The sequence below is a fragment of the Mandrillus leucophaeus genome, unplaced genomic scaffold (assembly GCF_000951045.1).
Source record: "Mandrillus leucophaeus isolate KB7577 unplaced genomic scaffold, Mleu.le_1.0 Scaffold541, whole genome shotgun sequence".
Lineage (NCBI taxonomy): Eukaryota > Metazoa > Chordata > Mammalia > Primates > Cercopithecidae > Mandrillus > Mandrillus leucophaeus.
Genome location: NW_012105820.1, coordinates 260,415 through 281,041, shown reverse-complemented (window position 1 = coordinate 281,041; position 20,627 = coordinate 260,415). Strand labels below are relative to the sequence as shown.

Below are 20,627 nucleotides of genomic sequence, written 5' to 3'. Positions count from 1 at the left end.
CAGGAGCCGGGTGCGGTGGCTCATGCCTATAATCCCAGCACTTTGGAGGCTGAGGCAGGCAGATCACCTGAGGTCAGGAGTTCAAGACCAACCTGGCCAAAATGGTGAAACCCTGTCTCTACCAAAAATATAAAAACTAGCCAGGTGTGGTGGTGGGCGCCTGTAATCCCAGCTACTGAGGCAGGATAATTGCTTGAACCCAGGAGGGAGAAGTTGCAGTGAGCTGAAATTGCACCACTGCACTACAACGTGGGTGACAGAGTGAGACTCTGTCCCAAAAAAAAAAAAAAAAAATGGCCAGGCGTGGTAGTTCACGCCTGTAACCCCAGCACTTTGGGAGGCTGAGGCAGGCGGGTCACTTGAGGTCAGGAGTTGAAGACAAGCCTGGCCAAAATGGTGAAACCCCATCTCTACTAAAAATACAAAAACTAGCCAGGCGTGATGGTGGGCGCCTGTAATCACAGCTACTGAGGCAGGAGAATTGCTTGAACCCAGGAGAGAGAAGTTGCAGTGAGCCGAAATTGCACCACTGCATTACAACATGGGTGACAGAATGAGACTCTGTCTCAAAAAAAAAAAAAAATTAGCCAGCCATGGTGATGTGCACCAGTATTCCCAGCTATTTTAGAGGCCGAGACAGGAGGATCACTTGAGCCCAGGAGTTCAAGGCTACAGTGAGCCATGATTGTGCCACTGGCACTCCAGCCCAGGTGACAGAGCACCCCAACTCCATAAATAAATAAGAAGTGAAGGCCTGGTTTGTCCTGTTGCTGCCAGCTCCTAGCTGCATCATCTAGTCTGTACTACTTTTCTGCTCTCTTCAGCATACATCAAGAGAGTGATCGCACACCCATCCTTCCATAATATCAATTTCAAGCAAGCAGAAAAGATGATGGAGACCATGGACCAGGGTGATGTGATTATCCGACCAAGCAGCAAGGGCGAGAACCACCTGACAGTGACCTGGAAAGTCAGTGATGGTATCTACCAACACGTGGATGTGCGGGAGGAGGGCAAGGAAAATGCCTTCAGCCTGGGAGCCACTCTGTGGATCAACAGTGAGGTGAGAGCCAGTACCTGCCCGCCTCCCATCCCACTCCTGCTTTCAGAAAGGCGCTGTTCAGGGCGCCTTCACCTGACATTAGTAACTCCGGTCATACGTATTTTAGCTGTGCAGAGCAACAGAATGGGAGGTGGTTTGCAGAATGAGTCATTTGATATCAATTTTATTTATTTTGTCCCCTCATTCCCTGTCCTCCAAACGTTAAAATAGTCTACCTAGAGAGAGCTGGTGGAGGAAGAGAAGAAAATACACATGTGTACGCACACACATATATCAAGTTTCTCTTTTCTGTTTTCAGTGAAGAGAAATCTGGTGAATTTTCCTGTTGTTCCCAAGCACTAGGGGAGAATCAAAGCCAGGATTTAAAGGACTTTATGCCCTGTGAGCTAATATATCTGGACATGACACAGATGGATAAATTGAGGGGACTTTGCTATGGAGTAAGGCTTCAGCAGGACTGAGAAGCCCATCCCCTGCCACGGTTTCTCTTCTGGATGGATTCGATGAAGGACCAAGAGCCTCAGCTCTGGATATGACACATGAGGCCTTTACCTTCTTCCCACAGGAATTTGAAGATTTGGATGAGATTGTTGCTCGCTATGTCCAGCCCATGGCATCCTTCGCCCGGGACCTTCTAAACCACAAGTATTATCAGGACTGCAGCGGTGGGGACCGCAAGGTGAGCCCAGGTCTCTCTGAGGGATGACACTTTCCAGTCACTTAAGGATCTACGCTTTTCCCTTCAGTGTAGGGGACACTCAAGCGGTAAAGGAAGTGTACATCATGTGTGCACCAGACATTGTGTACCAAGCATACTGCTATCCCAACCTCTCCCCCTCATTCTACCCCCAGAAATTAGAGGAGCTGCTCATCAAAACTAAGAAGGAGAAGCCCACCTTCATCCCTTATTTCATCTGTGCCTGCAAGGAACTGCCCGGCAAGTTCCTACTGGGATACCAGCCCCGGGGTAAACCCAGGTGAGCACTAGTGCTGAGAAGGTGCTGCCACTGGGGTTCATAGGCAAGTTAGAAGGGAGGGAGAGGCCCGGAGCAGTGCCCTCTCTGGCTGTGCTGGACTGCCTTTCTCCTCTCATCTGTTTAGAACAGAGGTGGAGGTTGGAGGTGGGAAAAGAGGGTGATGATTTAGAGGCAAAAAGGCAAGGATTCACATAAAAAGGGCGCTTTCTTTAACACTGTGAGAAAGGAGTTCCCTTCACCTCCTCTCCCTCCCACAGTGACAGGAGTCACCAGACACTCTTCATCTGATTGCAGAAACGGGGGGCCAGTACACTGGTGTCTCCTGACCACCGCCTGCCTCACCCTCACCAGGGCTTGCACACAGTGGCTCACTGTTGCTGTAATGTGCTCACTCCACCTGCACTGAAACGGTGGTCAGGAGAGCCTGTCTCCTGTTCTGCTCTGTCTCCTGCTCTGCCCCCTTCTGTGTGACTGATAGGCTGGCCTTCCTGAGGTATTCCTTTATCTGAATCCCTCTAGCACTTACTCTGAACCTAGAGGACAAAGTCCAGTTTCCTTAGACCTGCCTCTCTATGTCTGTGATACAGACTGGTAATCACACTCACCTTCTCTGCCTAAGCCCTGCCCCGATCCTTCCATTGGCCTTTGGCCAAGGCCCTGTGCACTTCTGCTTTTATCCCTGTACTGGCTGCACCTGATGCACAGCTCAGGCTGCATTAGTAGGCACTCAGTGGCCAGATGACAGGAAGCCCTAGACTCTGGACCATGTGCCATCCTGGGTGTATCTGGAATATTGTGCTCATTTCTTGAGAAGCCTGTTGACTCACCAGTGTGCTTCCAGAGGCCAGCAGCCAGGGCTAAGTGGGGCTAGAAACTGTGTCCTATGAGGAATGATTGAGCAAACTGAGTGGGGTTGGGGGGGGTCGGGGGGGTGCCTCTAACCAGGACCAGGTGCAGCATGATTGCTTCTGGAGAAAGGAGCTGACTCTCCTTGTGTGGCAGAATTAATGGAAGAGTTAGGAGGCAGGTGTCAGCCTAATAGAAATGAGAACTGTGTACAATGTAGCATTATCTGGTTGCCATTGATAGCTGGCCTTTATTGAGCACAACCCAGCTATAGGCATTGTGAAACGTGTTCTGTGCATTCTCATTTATCCTCACGCCCACCCCATAGGTTTAAGTGCTTTGATCCTCATTGGACAAATGAAGCAGAGATTCAAATTTAGTAACTTGGTGCAATGTGTCATACGCGGTGAATGGCAGAGCTGAAACTAGAACTGGAACTAACCTAGAGCCCCTCTTAACTACTATCTGCTACTCTCAGAAGTGTTGAACAAGGGCAGACTACCACCTTCCACAGCCATTGCAGAGAGATGTCTGTTTTGGGGGAGTTGCAATTTGCTGCTCTGGGAGGTCGCTTCCAACCCTGGCAGTATGGGACCTTGGTCTCACTTCACCGGCGGTATCCTGCCTTCATACTGCAGCCGAGTATGGTAGCACAGCCTCCAGCAAGCCTTCCTCCGGCAGCATGTATGCTGCACACGGGGCCACCGACTCCTTGGCCTTGACTGTATTCTGCCATTTGCTGCTCACCTCCCTTCACAGGCCTGGGGATTGGCTGTGTCATCTCTCCTTTCCCCTAGCACCCAGAATGGCTACTTCACATGGTGGGCATCTGTTCTGGTTGCTCTCTCATGGTGAGTCCCAAGTGGTTTCTGACGCATGTTTCCTTCTAAAATCCCAGGATAGAATATGTAACAGTGACTCCAGAGGGATTCCGGTACCGGGGCCAGATCTTCCCAACTGTGAATGGACTCTTTAGATGGTTTAAGGATCACTACCAGGATCCTGTACCAGGTGAGTTCTGCTCTTCCTGACCTCAGGGGCCTGGCTAGAGGAACACCTAGGACCTGACTCAAGAGTAGTCCCAGCCTAGGGGACCAGGTGAGAAGTAGGCTGTCACTGCAGCTGTCTTAGTCCTCCTGCAGCCTCCCAGCATCAGGAAGTTTATCCATCCACTGTGCCTATGCAGCTTCCCTTCCTCCCTCCACCTACTTCAGTGCCCCTTCCACCCCCTGAATTGGGAAACCAAAAATAGGTTTCTGGAGGGATGTAACTAAGTAACCACTTCCTGCAGGCATCACCCCTAGCAGCAGCAGCAGGACCCGGACACCTGCCTCTATCAATGCTACCCCGGCCAACATCAACCTTGCAGGTGAGGAGCTTGAGCCTGGGACTGGAGGTGGGAAGGGTGGAGCTAAAGGGACTTTCACCTCTAACATGCCCCTCCCTGCCTCTGTGTGCTTACAGATCTGACACGGGCCGTGAATGCTCTGCCTCAGAACATGACTTCACAGATGTTCAGTGCCATTGCTGCGGTGACAGGCCAAGGACAGAACCCTAATGCCACCCCAGCCCAGTGGGCCTCCAGCCAGTATGGCTATGGCGGCAGTGGAGGCGGCAGCAGTGCTTACCACGTATGTGACTTGGGGAGGAGGCTGCCTGTGCAGGGTGGGGCCCGTAGACTGGCCTCTCACATTGCCCACAAGGGGCTTCACATGCACAGATGGGGCTGCCACAGCCGTGGTAACTGTCTCCAACGGATATTCCTTGTCCTCAGGCCCATTTGAAGGGGAAGAGAGTAAGAGAGGGCATAATGTTTCCACGGGCCTTTGGAATCTTTGGAACCCGCAGGCCACTAGAAACTTGATGTGGTCGGGATCAGTGGGCACCACTGTGTGCTCGGTGCCGACCTGCAGACTTCCCACTGCTGGTCAGAAGCACACACTCAGTGGAGAATCATCTGGAAAGCTTTGCTGAGCCCACCCTTGCGCTTACCCAGAATTCACAGCAAGGCCAGACAAGCCCCACACCCATCCCTATTTAACTGTTCATGCCTCTCCAGGTATTCCCAACGCCAGCCCAGCAGCCAGTGGCCACACCACTAATGACCCCTAGCTACTCCTACACGACCCCAAGCCAGCCCATCACCACCCCTCAGTACCACCAGCTCCAGGCCAGCACCACCCCGCAGTCGGCCCAGGCCCAGCCCCAGCCCTCCTCCAGCTCCCGGCAACGGCAGCAGCAGCCAAAGTAAGTATCTGGATGGTGGCACAGTGCAGGTCAGTGGTAGGGGCTTGTTGTCAAGAGGCCGAGAGGCTTACCGTAGGCAGGTGCTCTGGATCCTCTGAGGGCCCTGATCATGTGATATGCCAGGAACACTAGTTTCTGGGTGAAGACAGAAGAGAGCAGTGTGGCAGCCAGCTGCTGCTATATCTGCCTCACCCCAGCAGAGGGGCTGCTGCCCGTAGGTATGAGGTTCCCTTCTGCAAGGGTACAGTGATTGGTGGGAAGAATTCCTTTTAGCAAAGTCCGAATCTCAATTTTTCTTCCCTTCCCAGGTCCAACAGCCATGCAGCCATCGACTGGGGGAAAATGGCAGAGCAGTGGCTGCAGGAAAAGGAGGCAGAACGGCGGAAACAGAAGCAGCGGCTGACACCTCGGCCTTCCCCCAGTCCCATGATCGAAAGCACCCCCATGTCCATTGCTGGCGATGCCACCCCACTCCTGGACGAGATGGATCGGTAGGGGGCCTGCTCCTCGGACTCTGGTTACCTCTGAGGCTGGGAAAGGCCTGGCCGCCCACTGCCTCCCTCCCTGCCCCTCCTTTTCTGTCCATAAAGTGGCGTGAAGTGACGTTCTCTTTGGTGGTCAACCTGGATGGGTGACAGGCTGGATGGCCTTGTGAACTTGAGCTCAGTGTGTGCTAGGCAACAATTCTCCCACTCCAGACCCTCACCGACCACCTGGCCTGGGACCAGGCTGGGAGGGGAGTGTGGCAGGGAGGAGGAAGAGGAAGGTGAGAATGAGTAGAACAGTTTTGATTCTACTCCCTACAAGCCATTTTGAACTTCTGCCCTCACCAGACGCTGGGCTGTGACTAGGACACAAAACTCAGCACATGAGTCTCCCCTGGCTCTTGTGGGGAGAGGGATGCTATTTATTCAGTTTGGGGCAGGAGGGAGAGGAGGGAAAGTATTTCTGACCCTGATGCCAACAGCCGGGTGGCTGTCCAAGCAGGAATGCAGGGGACACAGGGAAGCAGCACTAACCTGCCCAGTCCCTGCCTGGCTGCCCTTTCCCCACTGCTGCCGCCACCGCTTCCTGCCTGTCATTTGAATAAACAGTGTTTCTATTGAGCCCTTGCCAAAGCCTCTCTCTCCAACTCTCTAGCTCTTTGAGGGGATGGCTTTCAAAGCAGTGTTTGGAGCTCCAGGGACCCCCCTGACTTCCATCAGAGGCAAAGATTCATAGACTAGGCAGCTTCTGCATCAGACTGCCTGGGGCACATCCCTGTTCTGCTTACCAGCCCGGTGACCCTGTGCCAGCTCTTGCTGGCTTTCAACTGGCTTTCTTACCTGTAACATGGAGATAGTGATACCTGCCTCATCAGCTGCTGTGAGGACCAAGGCAGCATGTGCAAGCTCCTTGGCCCAATGCCTGGTACCTCGCAAATGTTACCCGGTATTATTACACCCACTCACCCACAGCACAGCTGCCCCATCCACCCACACCTGTTGGTCTTCTCTGGCATACTCGAGAAAGGCCACAAGTACACCTGGGTTTCTCAACTTGAGCCTCTGCTGTTCGTCTCCTCCCTTTTCCCAGCTGGGCCTTGGTCTCTGGCAAACTCTCAGCAGTAAGGTGTTCCTGCCCCACTACATTTTTTGTTCTGAACCTGCCATCCCTGTTTCTGCACAAGGGCTTCATCTCACAGCTCTGTGAGTCAGTGCCGGGAGAGTGGGGCCTCTGGCTCCCTTTCCTCTGCTTGGGGCTCAGCAGAGAAGTCAGAAAAGGCCACTGCTGCCTGGACGTCGCACACTCCCTCCCCTTGCTTTTCTTCATCAAGAGCTGGGGGAAGGGGCCAGCTCTGCCAGGAACTCAAAAGTCAGCTCCCTTCAGCACAAAAGGGCTACAAGGGAGGAGCTGGACCATCAGCTGGGAAGGTCAGTCTCTGGTAGTACCATGAGCACCTTCTGCAGAGCCACTTAGAGGCGGGAAAGGCCAGGCACAGTGGCACAGAGTGGGTTAAAAAGTTCCATTTATTGGGGGTATCACTGCAGACAGTACTGCTTCTCCCAGAAGTGGGTTTCACACAGACCGAGAGTCTCTCCCAGGAGAGAGGGGAAGTCCTCCTTCCCACCCAGATGTACTCTTCCACCTTGTCCTAGCAGGTAGGAGGAAATAGGGCTGTGCCCCTTCCTTTCCCTCCCACCTGCCTTCCCATGGACTTCCTTTGTGAAAGCTGGATTGCCTTTGAGAAACCCCCGCAGCCCTGAGCCCACCCCTTGCCCCGCAAGAAACAGCCAGGTTGGAGGGAGAGAACAGCAGCACAGGGCCAGCCACAGGCTCGATGGCATTTATTCTGCACCCTGACCACCCTGGCCTCAACTGAGGTTGGGGTTTGATCCTGGGGGAGATTTTCTTTTGTTTACCTTCCTGGCTTGTGAGGGCTTTGCCCCTGTCTTTTTGGCCTGAACTGTGTTCTCTCTCTTCCTGGGCGATGATGATTCCACAATATCCTCGCTGGACAGTTCCTCCTGCCCCCTGCCATTGTAACTGTCCTCGCTCTCCAGCTCTTCCCTGCTTTCTGGGCTGGACTCGGACATCCTGGCCAGCTGTCTTGGGCTTAATGATCGGCTCGCGTCTGGCGGGGAAGGCTCCAATTTAACCGGGCTTTTCTTCTTAGTCAACTGGCCTTTCTTGGCTTTTTTTCTCAGCTTTGCCTTCTCATCCATCTCCTCCTCCTTGTCTTTCTCTTTTTCCTTTTTCTTCTTTACCTTCTTGATCACCTTGCTGCCCTGACCCTTCCCTGTGGGGCTCTCAGAGCGCCAGATGGTGATGGGCGCTGCGGAGTCAGGGGTACCAGTGGCCATGGTGGTGCCTAGGTCAGGGCAGGCGGTGGCAGGCCCCACCTGCGTTGGGATGGGGGGCTTGCTTTCCTGCTCCTCCTCTTCCTCTTCTTCATTTAGATCATCTGCCCCACACTCATGGTGGAGGGGATGGTGGATCACCGCCACAGAGACAGGTCTGTAGCTTTTGCACCTGGGAGGAGGGATGACGAGGGAAGTTTGACAGAGTCGGGGGGGCAGTGCCCTGTAGAGGCCCCTTCCCCATCAGCCCACCGGGGCTCACTCACCAGCCATACCAGAATCGCTCCACATGCTGCTCCTCCGGTGTGAGCTCAAAGCAAGGGGACTCGATGACATGGGAGCAGGTTGGGCCCGTACCCCGGGAGCTGCTGCTGTCCTCTGAGCAGTCCTTCAGCCTGCCACACATGGGACTCTCAGCCTGGCTCCCATCACTCCCCCAGGGACCCAGAGCCAGAAGCCTGAGGGACAGTGGGCTTCCGCTGGGCCTGTCCCAGGCCGCCAACAGACCTCCCCATTTCTGTTAGAGCAGAACAAAGTGTGCAGAGCTGGGACTGGGCTGGCAGCACCAATTCAAAGCTGAAGAGGCAAACCAAAGGTTGAAGGGGACACCACAATGAAAGTTGGGACCTGCTTTGCCATGGGTCCCCCAAGGGGGCGGGCCCTCACCTAGAATTACAGTTGCAGTGGTTGACAGAGCGTAGGTGCAGGCTGTGGCAGACACAGTCAGAGGCGAAGGGGTAGATGATGTGCCCAGTGCACTGCTTGTGTTTCCAGCAGCACTTGTCAGGCTCCTTGCAGTCACCTGAGGGGGCAGGGGTCTGGGTCATCAGCAGCAGCCACAGACCTCTGGGTCTTCCCATAGCTCAAGCTAAAACCTCACCAAATTCACCTGCCACCACCAGCTGTCCCCACCCCAAGAAGTGTTTCTGCTTCAGTAGTAGTAACTTGGCCCCAGAGTAACCCCAGGTCCCAGCAAAATGTCTGGTTCCATGTCTGATACACAGGAGACCCTCACCAAGCCCCCTGCAGTCCTGTGATTCCCTGTTAACTTCTGTCCTCTCCCTCCAGTGGGAGGCTTCCACTGGCTCCTGCCTGCCCTTCACCCAGCTACCCACAATGAGTGGTAGCCCTGCTCCACAAGGTACCTGGTAGGAGAAGGCCCTCCTGCCATGGCACCCCGGAGCCCCAGGAGCAGCAGAGCCGCAGCATCCTCAGTTCCTACACCTGCCCTGGCCCGCTCTGATCTCTCACAGCCTGGCCAGGAGCTAAGGCCTGCATCATGCTCCTTAGCTTCTGTCTCGTCCTTCCCTCCCCACTTCCCCCTCCTTCTTCAAGCCCCTTTTCTCCTCCCACCTGACACGTTTCTCACTCCCCTCCCTTCCCATGCCCGCTTCTTGATCCTTTCCCTGTTCTTCACGCAGCACCTTTCCACACTCTCCCCACTGCCTAGAGTGCCAGGCTTTTGAACGACCCACCCCCAGCCTAGGCACCCTTTTAGGCAGCACAGAGACCACATCCCCTTTCCCAGGGCACAGGAAGAAGCTGCTGGGGTAAGAATTTGGGGTTAGGGGAAAGCCCTGGAGAAAGGCCCCCACCTCTGTTGCTCAGCTCAATGCCAGTCCTGAAGACAGGAGAATTTCCCCAGTCTACCACCACTGCCTCACCTCTGACCCTGCCTAAGGCCCTGATCTACCACTGGCTGTCCCCTCTCAAAGGTAAGCCCATGAGGCAACTCTGCGCCTCTCACAGCCCAGAATCTCACTCACCAGGCAGAGGACAAGGGACCTTACCTCGGATTCCCCCGCACCCCTAGGGGAGGGAGGGAGCCGGCACTGGCCTGGGGTGCTGTGGCTGGCTTACCCTCAAACAGGCCATGAGGACTGTGCCTTTGCCAGTGCCCACGAGGAGAGGAACTAGGGTGAGACCTCATACTGGTCACCAGCCAGCAATGAGCCCAGGCTGTGGTGTGAGTCCAAGTGGCCTCACAGTGCAGCAGCTTGGCCTGAGGCTTACCCACATTTCTCCCTCCTTCCCTTTCCCACACAAGGCTGTGAAGTCCTGGGTCCTCACTACACCGCTGACCCATGGGTGATCTGTGTCTTTCTCCTCCCCTCTTGTACCCTTTATCCCCCAGGAAGATGAGGAAGGCATGGGTGTGTGGCAGGACCCTGAAACTTCACCACCACCTCGGCCTTCCTCAGCACTGCTGAGCTGGGCCAAAGGGCAGCATAGTGGCAAATTGCCCTGAACTTGGAGTCAGGCCTGAGCCCAAGTCGTGGGTCTGTCACTTACTAGCTGGGTGGCCTAGGGCAAATTCCTTTACTTCTCTGAGCCTTTAGTTTCCTTATCCACAAAATGGGATGGTGGCCATACCTATTTTGCAGGGTTGTTGGGCGTACTCAATTCACGTATGTCAAAGATACTTATGTGCCATAAAGTTCTATACAAATGAATGGGGTGATTGTGGCCTTGAGAAAGGGGTCCCCTCTGGCATCTGTAGGGGATGGGTTGAGGATGGGGCAGCTTCAGGACCAAACACTTCCCTCCCTCCCTGCCTCAGGACCAATGTTCCACCAGGTATCAGCTTTCCCAGGTGAGGGGTGATGGGGACCCCCCTGGGTCAAAGGTCTCCTGGACCCACCTTCAGAGAAGGTAGACACATCAGTGCTGGACGCCACACCAGCCAGCAGATGTCCTCTCTCCCAGCTGGGTAACCTGTTTACATCTGAGAGAGCACAGAGTGGCAGTGGCGGCAGCAGCCCCCTCCCTGTGCCATTTATTCACCAAACATAGCCCGAGAAGTTCCACATGTCAGGCCCCACTGCATCCTGGAGATGCAGAGATAAAACAACAGTCCCTGCTCTTGAGGGGTTGCGGGGTCGGAGGGGTGAGGGGCAGGGGGGAGGGACACAGGAGGTTCATGACAATAGTGTGATACAGATGCTGACAGGGAAATGGTAGCACAGGACAAGGGCCACCTACCAGGACTGGAAAGGAGGACAGGGGACTATGGAAGACTTCTTGGAAGGGGCATCACTAGAGTTAGAGTGATGAATAGGAGCCAGCCAGGGTCTAGGCAAGGAGGGACAGCTCCAGAAACTGTCCCAGGGTGTGTGGAGCCTGGACAGAGGATGACCCTGAGCAGACCTCCAACTGGGGTGGCAGCTCCCCATCAGCAGCCACAAGACAGAGTCTGCCCCTTTGCCTTTCCTTCCCACAGCTAGCTTTGTCCCCTGAGGCACTGGATTTCAGGTCTGCTTAAGGAAGGGAAACTGATTGCTTGGCATCTTCAGCAAACCTTCAGTGGCACTTGGTCATCCTCCTACAAGTCTCTGATCAGCTCCTCCTCCTGTTTTCTGCAGCACAGCAAATACTCAAAATTTGTTAAATGAACAAAAGAGTGAATGAATGACTTTAAGCACTTCCTGGAAACTCCTGCAACCACTGGTTCTCTCAGCAGATAATTTCACTGCCATTATCTGTGGACACTCCAATCCTCATCAACTTTGCTTGCCTGGGAAAGGGGTGTCCCTCCTTTCTCATGCCCAAAGCATCTATATTTTAGGTCCCAGCCAGAATTGACACTTTCTTCTTTACTGGCTTCTTTTTTCCTCCCTTACAGGCTATAAACATCATAAAACAAAACACTCTGTCAATCCTGTTTCTCCTATCATTGCGTATACCCCTTTCAATCCAAATTGATTCACTCATTCATTTAGAGGACATATGTTGGGTGGCTTCACTCAGCACTAGAAAAGAGGCCAAGTCCCTACCTTCAGTGAGCTCAGTGTCTCCACCTCTTTCTTCTCTTCCAACCACCTGCAACATGGTAGCCACCGCCCCCCAATCTGAATAGGTTTGGCAAAGGCCACCAGCAGTTTCCCAGTAGCCAAACCCAGTGGGCTGCTTATCTCACTTGACCCTGTTTTTTGTTTTTGTTGTTTCTTGTTTTTGTTTGTTTTGTTTTGAGATGGAGTCTCGCTCTGTCGCCCAGGCTGGAGTGCAGTGGTGTGATCTCGACTCACTGCACCCTCTGCCTCCCAGGTTCAAGCAATTCTCCTGCCTCAGCCTCCTGAATAGCTGGGATTACAGGTGCGCGCCACCACACCTGGCTAATTTTTGTATTTTTAGTAGAGACGGTGTTTCACCATGTTGGACAGGCTGGTCTCGAACTCCTGACCTCATGGTCCGCCCTCCTTGGCCTCCCAAAGTGTTAGGATTACAGGCGTGAGCCACCGCGCCCAGCCTCACTTGACCCTGTTGACCAATGAATCTCCTTCTTCTGCAAACTGTTCCTTGGACTTCCATGGCAGACCTCATCTTTCTCTTCCTTCTCTAACCAGCTCTTTAGTTCTTCCCTGTCTCCTTTGCTATCTCCTCTTGTTTTGCTGTACACCTTAAATTGGTGATTACCAGACTTGGTCACCTCCTCAGAAGACTCTACAAAAGCATGTCCTGGATAATTTCATCAACTTCCATGTTTTCAACATCCACCAGTGAAATGACATAAATCTGTAATCCCATCATTTTGGGAGGCTGAGGCGGAAAGATCACAAGCCCAGGAGTTCGAGACCAGCCTGGGCAACGTGGCAAAACCCCATCTCTACAAAAAATACAAAAATTTAGCTAGCTTAGTGGTGCACACCTGTAGTCCCAGCTACTCAGGAGGCTGAGGTGGGAGGATCACCTGAGTCCAGGGAGGTCAAGGCCGCAGTGAGCCATGATTGCGCCACTACATTGTGGCCTGGGCAATAGAGTAAGACCCTGTCTCAACTAAAATATATACCTTTGATTCTAAATCCCCACCACAGCCCCATTCGATGGATGAGAACAGAGACTTAGGATAAGTAAGTTGTCCAAAGATACATGTTAATAGATGGCAGAGGTAGGATTCAAACCCAGGTCTTCCTGGTTCCATAGCCTATGCTCTTTCAGCCCTATCTACTTACTGTTGGCTGGGGACACACCCCTGTAAACAAAGGCCATTCTGTATGTGAAGCTCCACAGCCAAGCCTTAAAACCACATTCTGCTTTAGTGAGCTGGCAAGGCAGAGGTTGCAGTGAGCTGAGAGCACCACAGCACTCCAGCCTGGGAGACAGAGATTCTGTCTTACAAAATAGCTGGGCGCGGTGGCTCACACCTATAATCCCAGAACTTCGGGAGGTTGAGGCAGGTGGATCACGAGGTCAGGAGATCGAGACCATCCTGGCTAACACAGTGAAACCTCGTCTCTACTAAAAATACAAAAAATTAGCCGAGTGTGGTGGCGAGCACCTGTAATACCAGCTACTCACAAGGCTGAGGCAGGAGAATAGTGTGAACCCAGGAGGCGGAGCTTGCAGTGAGCCAAGATCGGGCACTGCACTCCAGCCTGGGCTACAGAGCGAGACTCTGTCTAAAAACAAATAAAAATAAAAATAAAAATAAAATAATAAATCATATTCAGCTCCATATGCAAAACCTGTCCTACCAGGCTGGGTGCAGTGGTTCATGCCTGTAATCCCAGAACCTTGGGAGGCTGAGGTGGGCGGATCACTTGAGGTCGGGAGTTTGAGACCAGCACGGCCAACATAGTGAAATCCCATCTCTACTAAAAATCCAAACATCAGCCAGGCGTGGTGGCGCACACCTGTAGTCCCAGCTGCTCTGGAGGCCGAGGCAGGAGAATTTCTTGAACCCCAGAGGTGTAGGTTGCAGTGAGCCGATATGGTGCTACTGCACTCCAGCCTGGGTGGCAGAGTGAGACAGTGGGGAGGACGGGTGTTTTTTTATTTTATTTTATTTTATTTTGAGACGGAGTCTCGCTCTGTCACCCAGGCTGGAGTGCAGTGGCCGGATCTCAGCTCACTGCAAGCTCCACCTCCCGGGTTGACGCCATTCTCCTGCCTCAACCTCCCGAATAGCTGAGACTACAGGCGCCCGCCACCTCGCCCAGCTAGTTTTTTGTATTTTTTAATAGAGACGGGGTTTCGCCATGTTAGCCAGGATGGTCTCGATCTGACCTCGTGATCCGCCTGTCTCGGCCTCCCAAAGTGCTGGGATTACAGACTTGAGCCACCGTGCCCGGCCGGACGGGTGTTTTTTTGAGGCGCAGTCACTTCCTACTACACCTGCTTTTTAGCTCCAACACAGCCAATTCCTCACCCTCTGGTTTTACTCAATCCGGACTCCACAGCCTCCCTTATCCACCCTGGACCCTAAAGTCTTGCTGCTGGGGCCTCAGCCAGGGTGAGGAACCAAAACTCCTCTGCCTTGCTGTTTCATGAGTCACCATGAAAGAGGCGCACATGGCCGGGCGCGGTGGCTCACGCCTGTAATCCCAGCACTTTGGGAGGCCGAGGTTGGCGGATCACAAAGTCAGGAGTTCAAGACCAGCCTGACCAACATGGTGAAACCCCGTCTCTACTAAAAATACAAAAATTAGCTGGGTGTGGTGGCACGCGCCTGTAATCCCAGCTACTCAGGAGGCTGAGGCAGGAGAATTGCTTGAACCCGGGAGGCGGAGTTTGCAGTGAGCCGAGATTGCGCCACTGCACTCCAGCCTGGGCAACAGAGCGAGACTCCGTCTCAAAAAAAAAAAAAAAAAAAAAAGCACACATGCAGGGTCAGAGCCTGTTTACTCTCCACTGACTAGATCCCCCAGAGCTCAGACACCCATCAGCTCTGTTTGTGAAGGAGATGAGGGGAGGAGGGACAAAGGGGGAGACGAATTTAGTAACTCTCTTCAGAGCTGAGAAAAGCAACCTGCTCTTTAGTTCCAGAGGACAGGAGAGCTCTGACCAGCAGCAGTTCAGAGGTCCTGCAGCAGGAGTGACTGACAACACACACAATGAATGAGGGTGATAGGGTGAAAGAAAGTGGGAGGCTTATGGCGTCTTTCCCCGTGAAGCGTTATCGGCGCACAGAGGCCTAACTCAAGACTCACAGGTTATGCTCATCTGTACAGAATCCTCCCAGTCCTGCGGGGCCGAGGAGCTCTCCTCGCCCTCGAGGCACTGGGGGTGGGCACCAGAGCAGCCGAAAGGAGTAGGGCGGGAAGGGAGGGAAGGAGAAGGAAGGGAAGAAACTAGGAAAGGAAGGAGGGAAAAGGAGGAAGCAAGGGAGGGCCAGTGCGCCCGCGTCTCCTTGGAAATGCCTCTCTGGCCTCGCCCCCGCGGAGGTAATTGTGATGCCACGCGTGGAACCCTCAGTCTCCCTGGTCCACCCTCAGGGTTGATGGAACCGCCCGCTCCCGCCCAGGCGTCCGGGTGGGCGCTGGTCCATGGGCTCCAGCCAAGGCCGGCGCTTCAAGGGCAGCGGCCTGCGCCCGGTGCCACCCAGTCCGATAGCCAAGAGTTACAGCTCTGGCTGGAGCCAGACTTCCCGTCCAACCCGCGGGCGACCCAGCAGGGCCTCAAGCCCCCAGTCCTCAATCATTGGCCCGCGACTCGACGCGAGCCCGCCCCCGGCCCTAGCTCCGCCCCGGCCCAGCGCTCGGCCCCGCCTCCCTCGTTGGTTTGCCAGCCTCCCGCGTGCGCCGCTCAGGGTCTGCGAGCCCGGCCACGCCCTCTGCCCAGCCCCTGCCCAGCCCCTGCCCAGCCCCTGCCCCGCCCCTCTTACCGCAGCACCTGCTCTCATCCCACGAGCGGACCTTGGGCTCGGTCTTTTCCTTAGTCCATCTTTCAATTGTGAGTGTCGTCCTGACCCACATCGCTCTCCGCCCAGGTCTTCGTCTCTACAGGACTCTTCCTTGAAGTCCAACCCTGAGCCTCAGCCCGGCCGAGCCCTCGGCCCAGCCGTGAACTCCAGTCTCGGCTTCGCCCCCGCCTAGACCCTAACCCCGCCTCATGCTGGCGCAGCCCCCGCCCGCCTCCCCCACTCCGCTCCAGGCTGCGTAGTCTTCCCAGCCCGGGTCTCAGCGTCAGCCGCGTTCTTCATCCGGGGCCTCCTGGCGCCTCGCAGGCCCCTCTTTGTTCCCCCTGTAATCCTAGGATTTCCCCTTTATCTCAGACCTTAACCTTACAGGCCCAGCTTTCACCACCCATCTCTGGTTCCAGCTTGCAGTCCAAGCCCCAGATTTTAACCCTGCCTCCAGATCGTAGCCCCAGTTCTTAGTGTTACAACGAGCCTTGCCCCCAGCCCCATTCTTAGCCCCGCCCCGGTCATTCTCTAAACCGCACACTCCCGCCCCGCTCCCCGCCCCGCCGACCCTTGGGAACCCAGCCGCAGCCCCGCCTCTGCCCGCCGGCGAGCGAGCGAACCCCATCTCTACAAAAAATACAAAAATTAGTTAGCTTAGTGGCGCGCACTTGTAGTCCCAGCTACTTGGGAGGCTGAGGTGGGAGGATTACCTGAGCCCAGGGAGGTCCTGGCGTCGCCATCTCCACTCCACCGTCCGGGCTTCGAGGTCCCTCCCGCTCTGGTGGAGCCCAGGCTTCCCCTCTCTCCGCCCACAGACCTCTCCCAAGGCCTAACTCCCGGCTGAGGACCTGATGTCGGCTCCCAGACCCTGCGCCACCCCGCAGCGTTCCCCGCCCCTGGCCCCCATAGGACACCCTATTCTAGAGACAATACTTCCGGATAGAGAGTCGTAAGCTTATCCCGTCTGGAGAACAGGGCAGGCTGCATTCATTGGAACCTCATCACAGTGACACCCCTCACGCCCTCAGGTACAACACTCTGCGCATGTATATATCACAGAACACAGAAAATCTACTCACCACACACATACAACATGCACACGGAACACAGAACTCCCATACCCGGTGCAGCACAAACACCACACCTGGACTATGGTGCTGGCTTCACACACATCTGTTAACAGGCAAGGCAAAGGTGAGGAGCCCAGTGCTGTGAGGGAACAGAAATGGAAAAAATAATGACAGGAGAGTGTGAAAAGAAGTTTTGGCCACATCGCTGACATTCCATGCACCACACCCCTCCACTTCTCTTGGCACCAGCTTCCAAAGCCAGGATGGAGAGGAGGGGAAAGGATGGGATCCACACCTTGTTTTTTCCACCATCATCCAGGGGCTCTGCTGCTGCTGCTATTGCTCCGCCTGATCCCCACCTTCGCTTTCCTCCAGACCCATGTCCAGAGTGGGTAGGGCTGCTGCCTAGACCCTCCTTCCTGTGGTAGCTCTAGAGAGTCTAGGAACTGTGAGGGAGGGGAAGCCAGGAGAAGGGAAGAGTGCAGAAAAACCAACCATCCTGGTGAAAATGGAACCGGGAATGGAACAGACAGAGCACCTGGCAACTAGGAGCCAGAATCTGCCTTCTAATTTGGACCCCCTTAGCCTCCTAGGATGACAGGAGGCCATAGTCCTCCTTTGTTGACCCAGATGTCTGAGGTGCTTCCAGCTCCTCTGGAACTCTGGGTCAGATTTCAACAGGGAGCCAGGGTCTCGGTCACCTTTCCCCATACAAAAGTTAATGGAATAAACAACCAAAAAACCAAACAAAAAACAAAATAAAACAACAAAAAAGAAAAGTTAATGGTTATAACTCCTGAGTTCAAGCGATTCTCCTGCCTCATCCTACCAAGTAGCTGGAACTACAGGCACGCACCACCATGCCCAGCTAATTTTCGTATTTTGATGGAGATGGGGTTTCACCATGTTGGCCAGGCTGGTCTCAAACTCCTGAATTCAAGTGATCCGCCTGCCTTGGCCTCCCAAAGTGCTGAGATTAGCGGCATGAGCCACCGCACCCAGCCTGGAAAAGTATTTCTTTTTTTTTTTTTTTTTTTTGAGACGGAGTCTCACTCTGTTGCCCAGGCTGGGGTGCAGTGGCCGGATCTCAGCTCACTGCAAGCTCTGCCTCCCGGGTTCACGCCATTCTCCTGCCTCAGCCTCCCGAGTAGCTGGGACTACAGGCGCCCGCCACCTCGCCCGGCTAGTTTTTTTTTTGGTACTTTTTAGTAGAGACGGGGTTTCACCGTGTTAGCCAGGATGGTTCCGATCTCCTGACCTCGTGATCCGCCCATCTCGGCCTCCCAAAGTGCTGGGATTACAGGCTTGAGCCACCGCGCCCGGCCGGAAAAGTATTTCTTAAAGGGAAGGCAAGAAAAGGGTGAAAAAAAGAAAAAGATTCTCCAGTAGTGAAAATTTGGGTATAAGCACCAAGTAGGACACGTGTGGGGAAAGGATCAGGGGAAAAGGACTCTGAAAACCAGCCATTCAGACTTCACCCAGTGAGGGCCCAGTGCAGCCTACCTGAACCTGCCCAGGGGCCAGGGATGGCCAGCACAGCATCCCCAGGGGGCTCTAGTGGCAAGATGGCCCCACAGTCATGCCCATTCCACATCCATCATCCCCAGCAAAGAACTCCAGCCCCAAAGTGCTAGTAACAAAGACATTTTAATGCATAAGGCACAGTGAGAGGCTGGAATCAAACATCCTCACACACAAAGGGCCCAGCAGGCTGAGCAAAAGAACATACACTCTTCCCCACTACCGCTGGGCACCCTGGACAGTCCCCTGAAGAGTAGGGGGCATCCAGTCTTTGGCACGGTGCCTGGAGCAGGAAGTGACTAGCATGGTCCCAGCTACCCCTCTGTGGGAATACTGCCACCAAGAGGCAGCTCTTTGGTCTGGATAAAGTCAGTGCAAATGTTCAGGGGTCAAGCTCTGGAGGAATGAGGGTGGCACAGTGCCCCAGGGCTGGCAGTCCCTGAACAGTCTCCTCACCCCTCATGGGCAACATGTGGGCTTCTTCTTGCTGGCAGTTAGGTAGAGGTTGCTGTCATCACTGTTGATGCCTAAAGAAAGGTGGGAAATACGTGAAGCAGGGATTGGAGGCTCACTGTGCCCTCTGCCACCCTCAACCAGGCAGGCACTCACGGACAACATCCCCAATGCGTCGGGCCCCCGATTTCTCCAGCTCAGCCAGCACATTGGCCTCAAAAGTCAGTGCTGCCACGCGGAAGAAGAATTCTCGGACATTCTCACCTGACACAGGAGCAGATAGGTGCTCAGGGGCAGTGCCAGATCTGGGGACACAGGGCACAGCTGGAGGTATAGCAGTGAGAGGAGAGCCAGGCAAGAGTGTCACAGCAGAGCCCTGAAGCCTCCAACTCACCAGTGAGAGATGAGACTGCCCAGTACTCAGCCTTCATCTCCTGGGCCACCTGGAGGGCGTCTTTCTCCATCAGCGCATACTGAGCAGGGGTCTGAGGGAAGGCCACAATCAGAGGGGGGCATTCCCTCACCAAGCTGGGAAGTCCCCCCACTGGCACACTCACACTCAGATCCTTCTTGGAACCTACGAGGAAAAGCAGCACACTGGAAGGGTCATTCTCCTTCAGGGCATCAGCCAGCCACTGCCTGCCACGGGTGATGGAAAGTGAGGGATGAGTAAGCCTGCAGGGCCCCTCCTGCCGACATTCATATGCCCAATTACCCCCTCTCTGGTGCAACATGCATTCTTCTTCTTCCTGACCACCCTTCTGTTCTGAACCCTCTCTTCCCGGAGCCTCCCATTTATTGCAGGATGCTCACATACTTGGTATGTTCCAGAGATGCCACATCATTCAGGTTGAAGACAACAATGATGGCTGGAAGAGTGGTAGAAACAGCCCCAGGTTGACAGGGAAGACACTACTGCTCATTTCCCCAATTCTTCCAGCTCCAGATGAGAAGCCATGTGCACTCTGAGACCCACCTACCCCACTTCACCCAGCCCCTTACCTTGAGCTCCTCGATAGTAGGTTGACGCAATGCATTTGAACCTCTCCTGTCCAGCGGTATCCCAGCTGGGAGGAAGGAGGAGTGAAGCACAGGTATGTATGTTGGGGGGTGTGGGTGCTGGGGGGAAGGGATAGCTGGAAAGGGTGTGGAAGCACTCACAGCTGCAAACTGAAGGGGATACCCAGCACCTCAAATCGTTCCATCTCGAAGTCCACTCCAATGGTGGCCTTATAATTCTTATCAAAGGTGTCTTTGCAGAACCTGAGAGGGTACCAGATGCTCCAATCTGGAGCCAGCCCACCTGTCTAGGTCTCGCCCCACCCTGCCCAGTTCAGCTCCAGCACCCCCTTACCTATTAATGAGGCAAGTCTTCCCCACCGACAGGTCCCCGACCACAATGATCTTGGAGATCTTAAATCTGCTGGACACAGAGTGGGCAAGGGGAGTAGGCACGAGCTCTTTCACCCTAGGGAGTTCCAATGCTCCTGACTAGGTCCAGAAAGGTAGCTGCACCCAGGCTGAGGGTATTATAGACACCAGGCATCCCAGGCAGCTGCCTGAACAGATGTGCTGGAGAGGAGGAGTGTTTTGTGCTCCAGCAGCAGAGAAACGTGAATTTGAATCCCAGCTCTCACACTGATTAGCTGTGTGACTTTGGACACATTATTTAGCCTCTCTAAGCCTCAGTTTAAACATTTAGGTGAAGTTAGTATATATTTTATTGGGTCGTTGTGAAGGTTAAAATGAGATAAATGTCCTATATTCTAAGACACCCTCCCCCCCATTTTAATGTCTCTGAAATCAGAATATATCTTAAGTGATGGACGTTTCAATAAAGATAATGATAGTACCCAACACTGCCTGGCACACAGCCAATGCTTAATTAATGGTGCCAACTGTTATCAGTATTACCTTTAAAACCCACAATAAAGGCCGGGCGCGGTGGCTCAAGCCTGTAATCCCAGCACTTTGGGAGGCCGAGACGGG

The 20,627-nt window shown here is 54.2% G+C and overlaps 3 protein-coding genes across 9 annotated transcripts in view; 1 reads left to right on the top strand and 2 right to left on the bottom strand.

Annotated features, from left to right (window-relative positions):
• Positions 1-6,239, top strand: part of SUPT6H (suppressor of Ty 6 homolog (S. cerevisiae)) — a 37,144-nt gene extending 30,905 nt beyond the window's left edge. The window contains exons 28-35 of the mRNA XM_011997513.1: positions 825-1,063; positions 1,629-1,742; positions 1,916-2,040; positions 3,785-3,897; positions 4,178-4,255; positions 4,351-4,517; positions 4,946-5,133; positions 5,442-6,239. Of these exons, the coding sequence (XP_011852903.1) occupies positions 825-1,063; positions 1,629-1,742; positions 1,916-2,040; positions 3,785-3,897; positions 4,178-4,255; positions 4,351-4,517; positions 4,946-5,133; positions 5,442-5,628 (1,211 nt within the window). The 3' untranslated portion in view covers positions 5,629-6,239. The remainder of the gene's footprint in view (positions 1-824; positions 1,064-1,628; positions 1,743-1,915; positions 2,041-3,784; positions 3,898-4,177; positions 4,256-4,350; positions 4,518-4,945; positions 5,134-5,441) is intronic.
• A 1,204-nt stretch (positions 6,240-7,443) lies between these two features.
• Positions 7,444-15,911, bottom strand: PROCA1 (protein interacting with cyclin A1). Of its 7 annotated transcripts, XM_011997506.1 has the most exons (6): positions 15,585-15,664; positions 10,615-10,706; positions 10,157-10,159; positions 8,640-8,775; positions 8,240-8,368; positions 7,444-8,145 (listed from the first exon to the last, which is right to left on the bottom strand). In XM_011997506.1, exons 1-6 carry the CDS (start codon positions 15,662-15,664, stop codon positions 7,488-7,490), a joined length of 1,098 nt encoding a protein of 365 aa, XP_011852896.1. In that variant the 3' UTR covers positions 7,444-7,487. The 7 variants fall into 7 exon arrangements, with proteins under 7 accessions (XP_011852896.1, XP_011852899.1, XP_011852900.1 ...); XM_011997509.1 differs by lacking the exons at positions 10,157-10,159; positions 10,615-10,706 and adding an exon at positions 11,747-11,792 and having other exon boundaries at positions 15,574-15,911; XM_011997510.1 differs by lacking the exon at positions 10,157-10,159 and having other exon boundaries at positions 8,240-8,549; positions 10,615-10,698; positions 15,574-15,911.
• Positions 15,912-18,292: 2,381 nt separating this feature from the next.
• RAB34 (RAB34, member RAS oncogene family) overlaps positions 18,293-20,627 on the bottom strand; it is an 11,746-nt gene continuing 9,411 nt past the window's right edge. The window contains exons 2-9 of the mRNA XM_011997499.1: positions 19,993-20,058; positions 19,800-19,901; positions 19,641-19,705; positions 19,456-19,507; positions 19,196-19,277; positions 19,033-19,123; positions 18,795-18,902; positions 18,293-18,712 (exon numbers count right to left, since the gene is read on the bottom strand). Coding sequence (XP_011852889.1) covers positions 18,645-18,712; positions 18,795-18,902; positions 19,033-19,123; positions 19,196-19,277; positions 19,456-19,507; positions 19,641-19,705; positions 19,800-19,901; positions 19,993-20,058 — 634 coding nt within the window. The 3' untranslated portion in view covers positions 18,293-18,644. The remainder of the gene's footprint in view (positions 18,713-18,794; positions 18,903-19,032; positions 19,124-19,195; positions 19,278-19,455; positions 19,508-19,640; positions 19,706-19,799; positions 19,902-19,992; positions 20,059-20,627) is intronic.

Excerpts from the sequence above, each read along its gene's own strand:
- PROCA1 (XM_011997504.1), bottom strand. The coding sequence starts at position 15,664 with ATGTGGGTCAGGACGACACTCACAATTGAAAGATGGACTAAGGAAAAG. Across the intron at positions 10,699-15,573 it reads GGATGAGAGCAGGTGCTGCG|ATGTAAACAGGTTACCCAGC; the intron begins GTAAGAGGGGCG and ends GTGCTCTCTCAG. Across the intron at positions 8,146-8,239 it reads GAGCGATTCTGGTATGGCTG|GTGCAAAAGCTACAGACCTG; the intron begins GTGAGTGAGCCC and ends CCCTCCTCCCAG.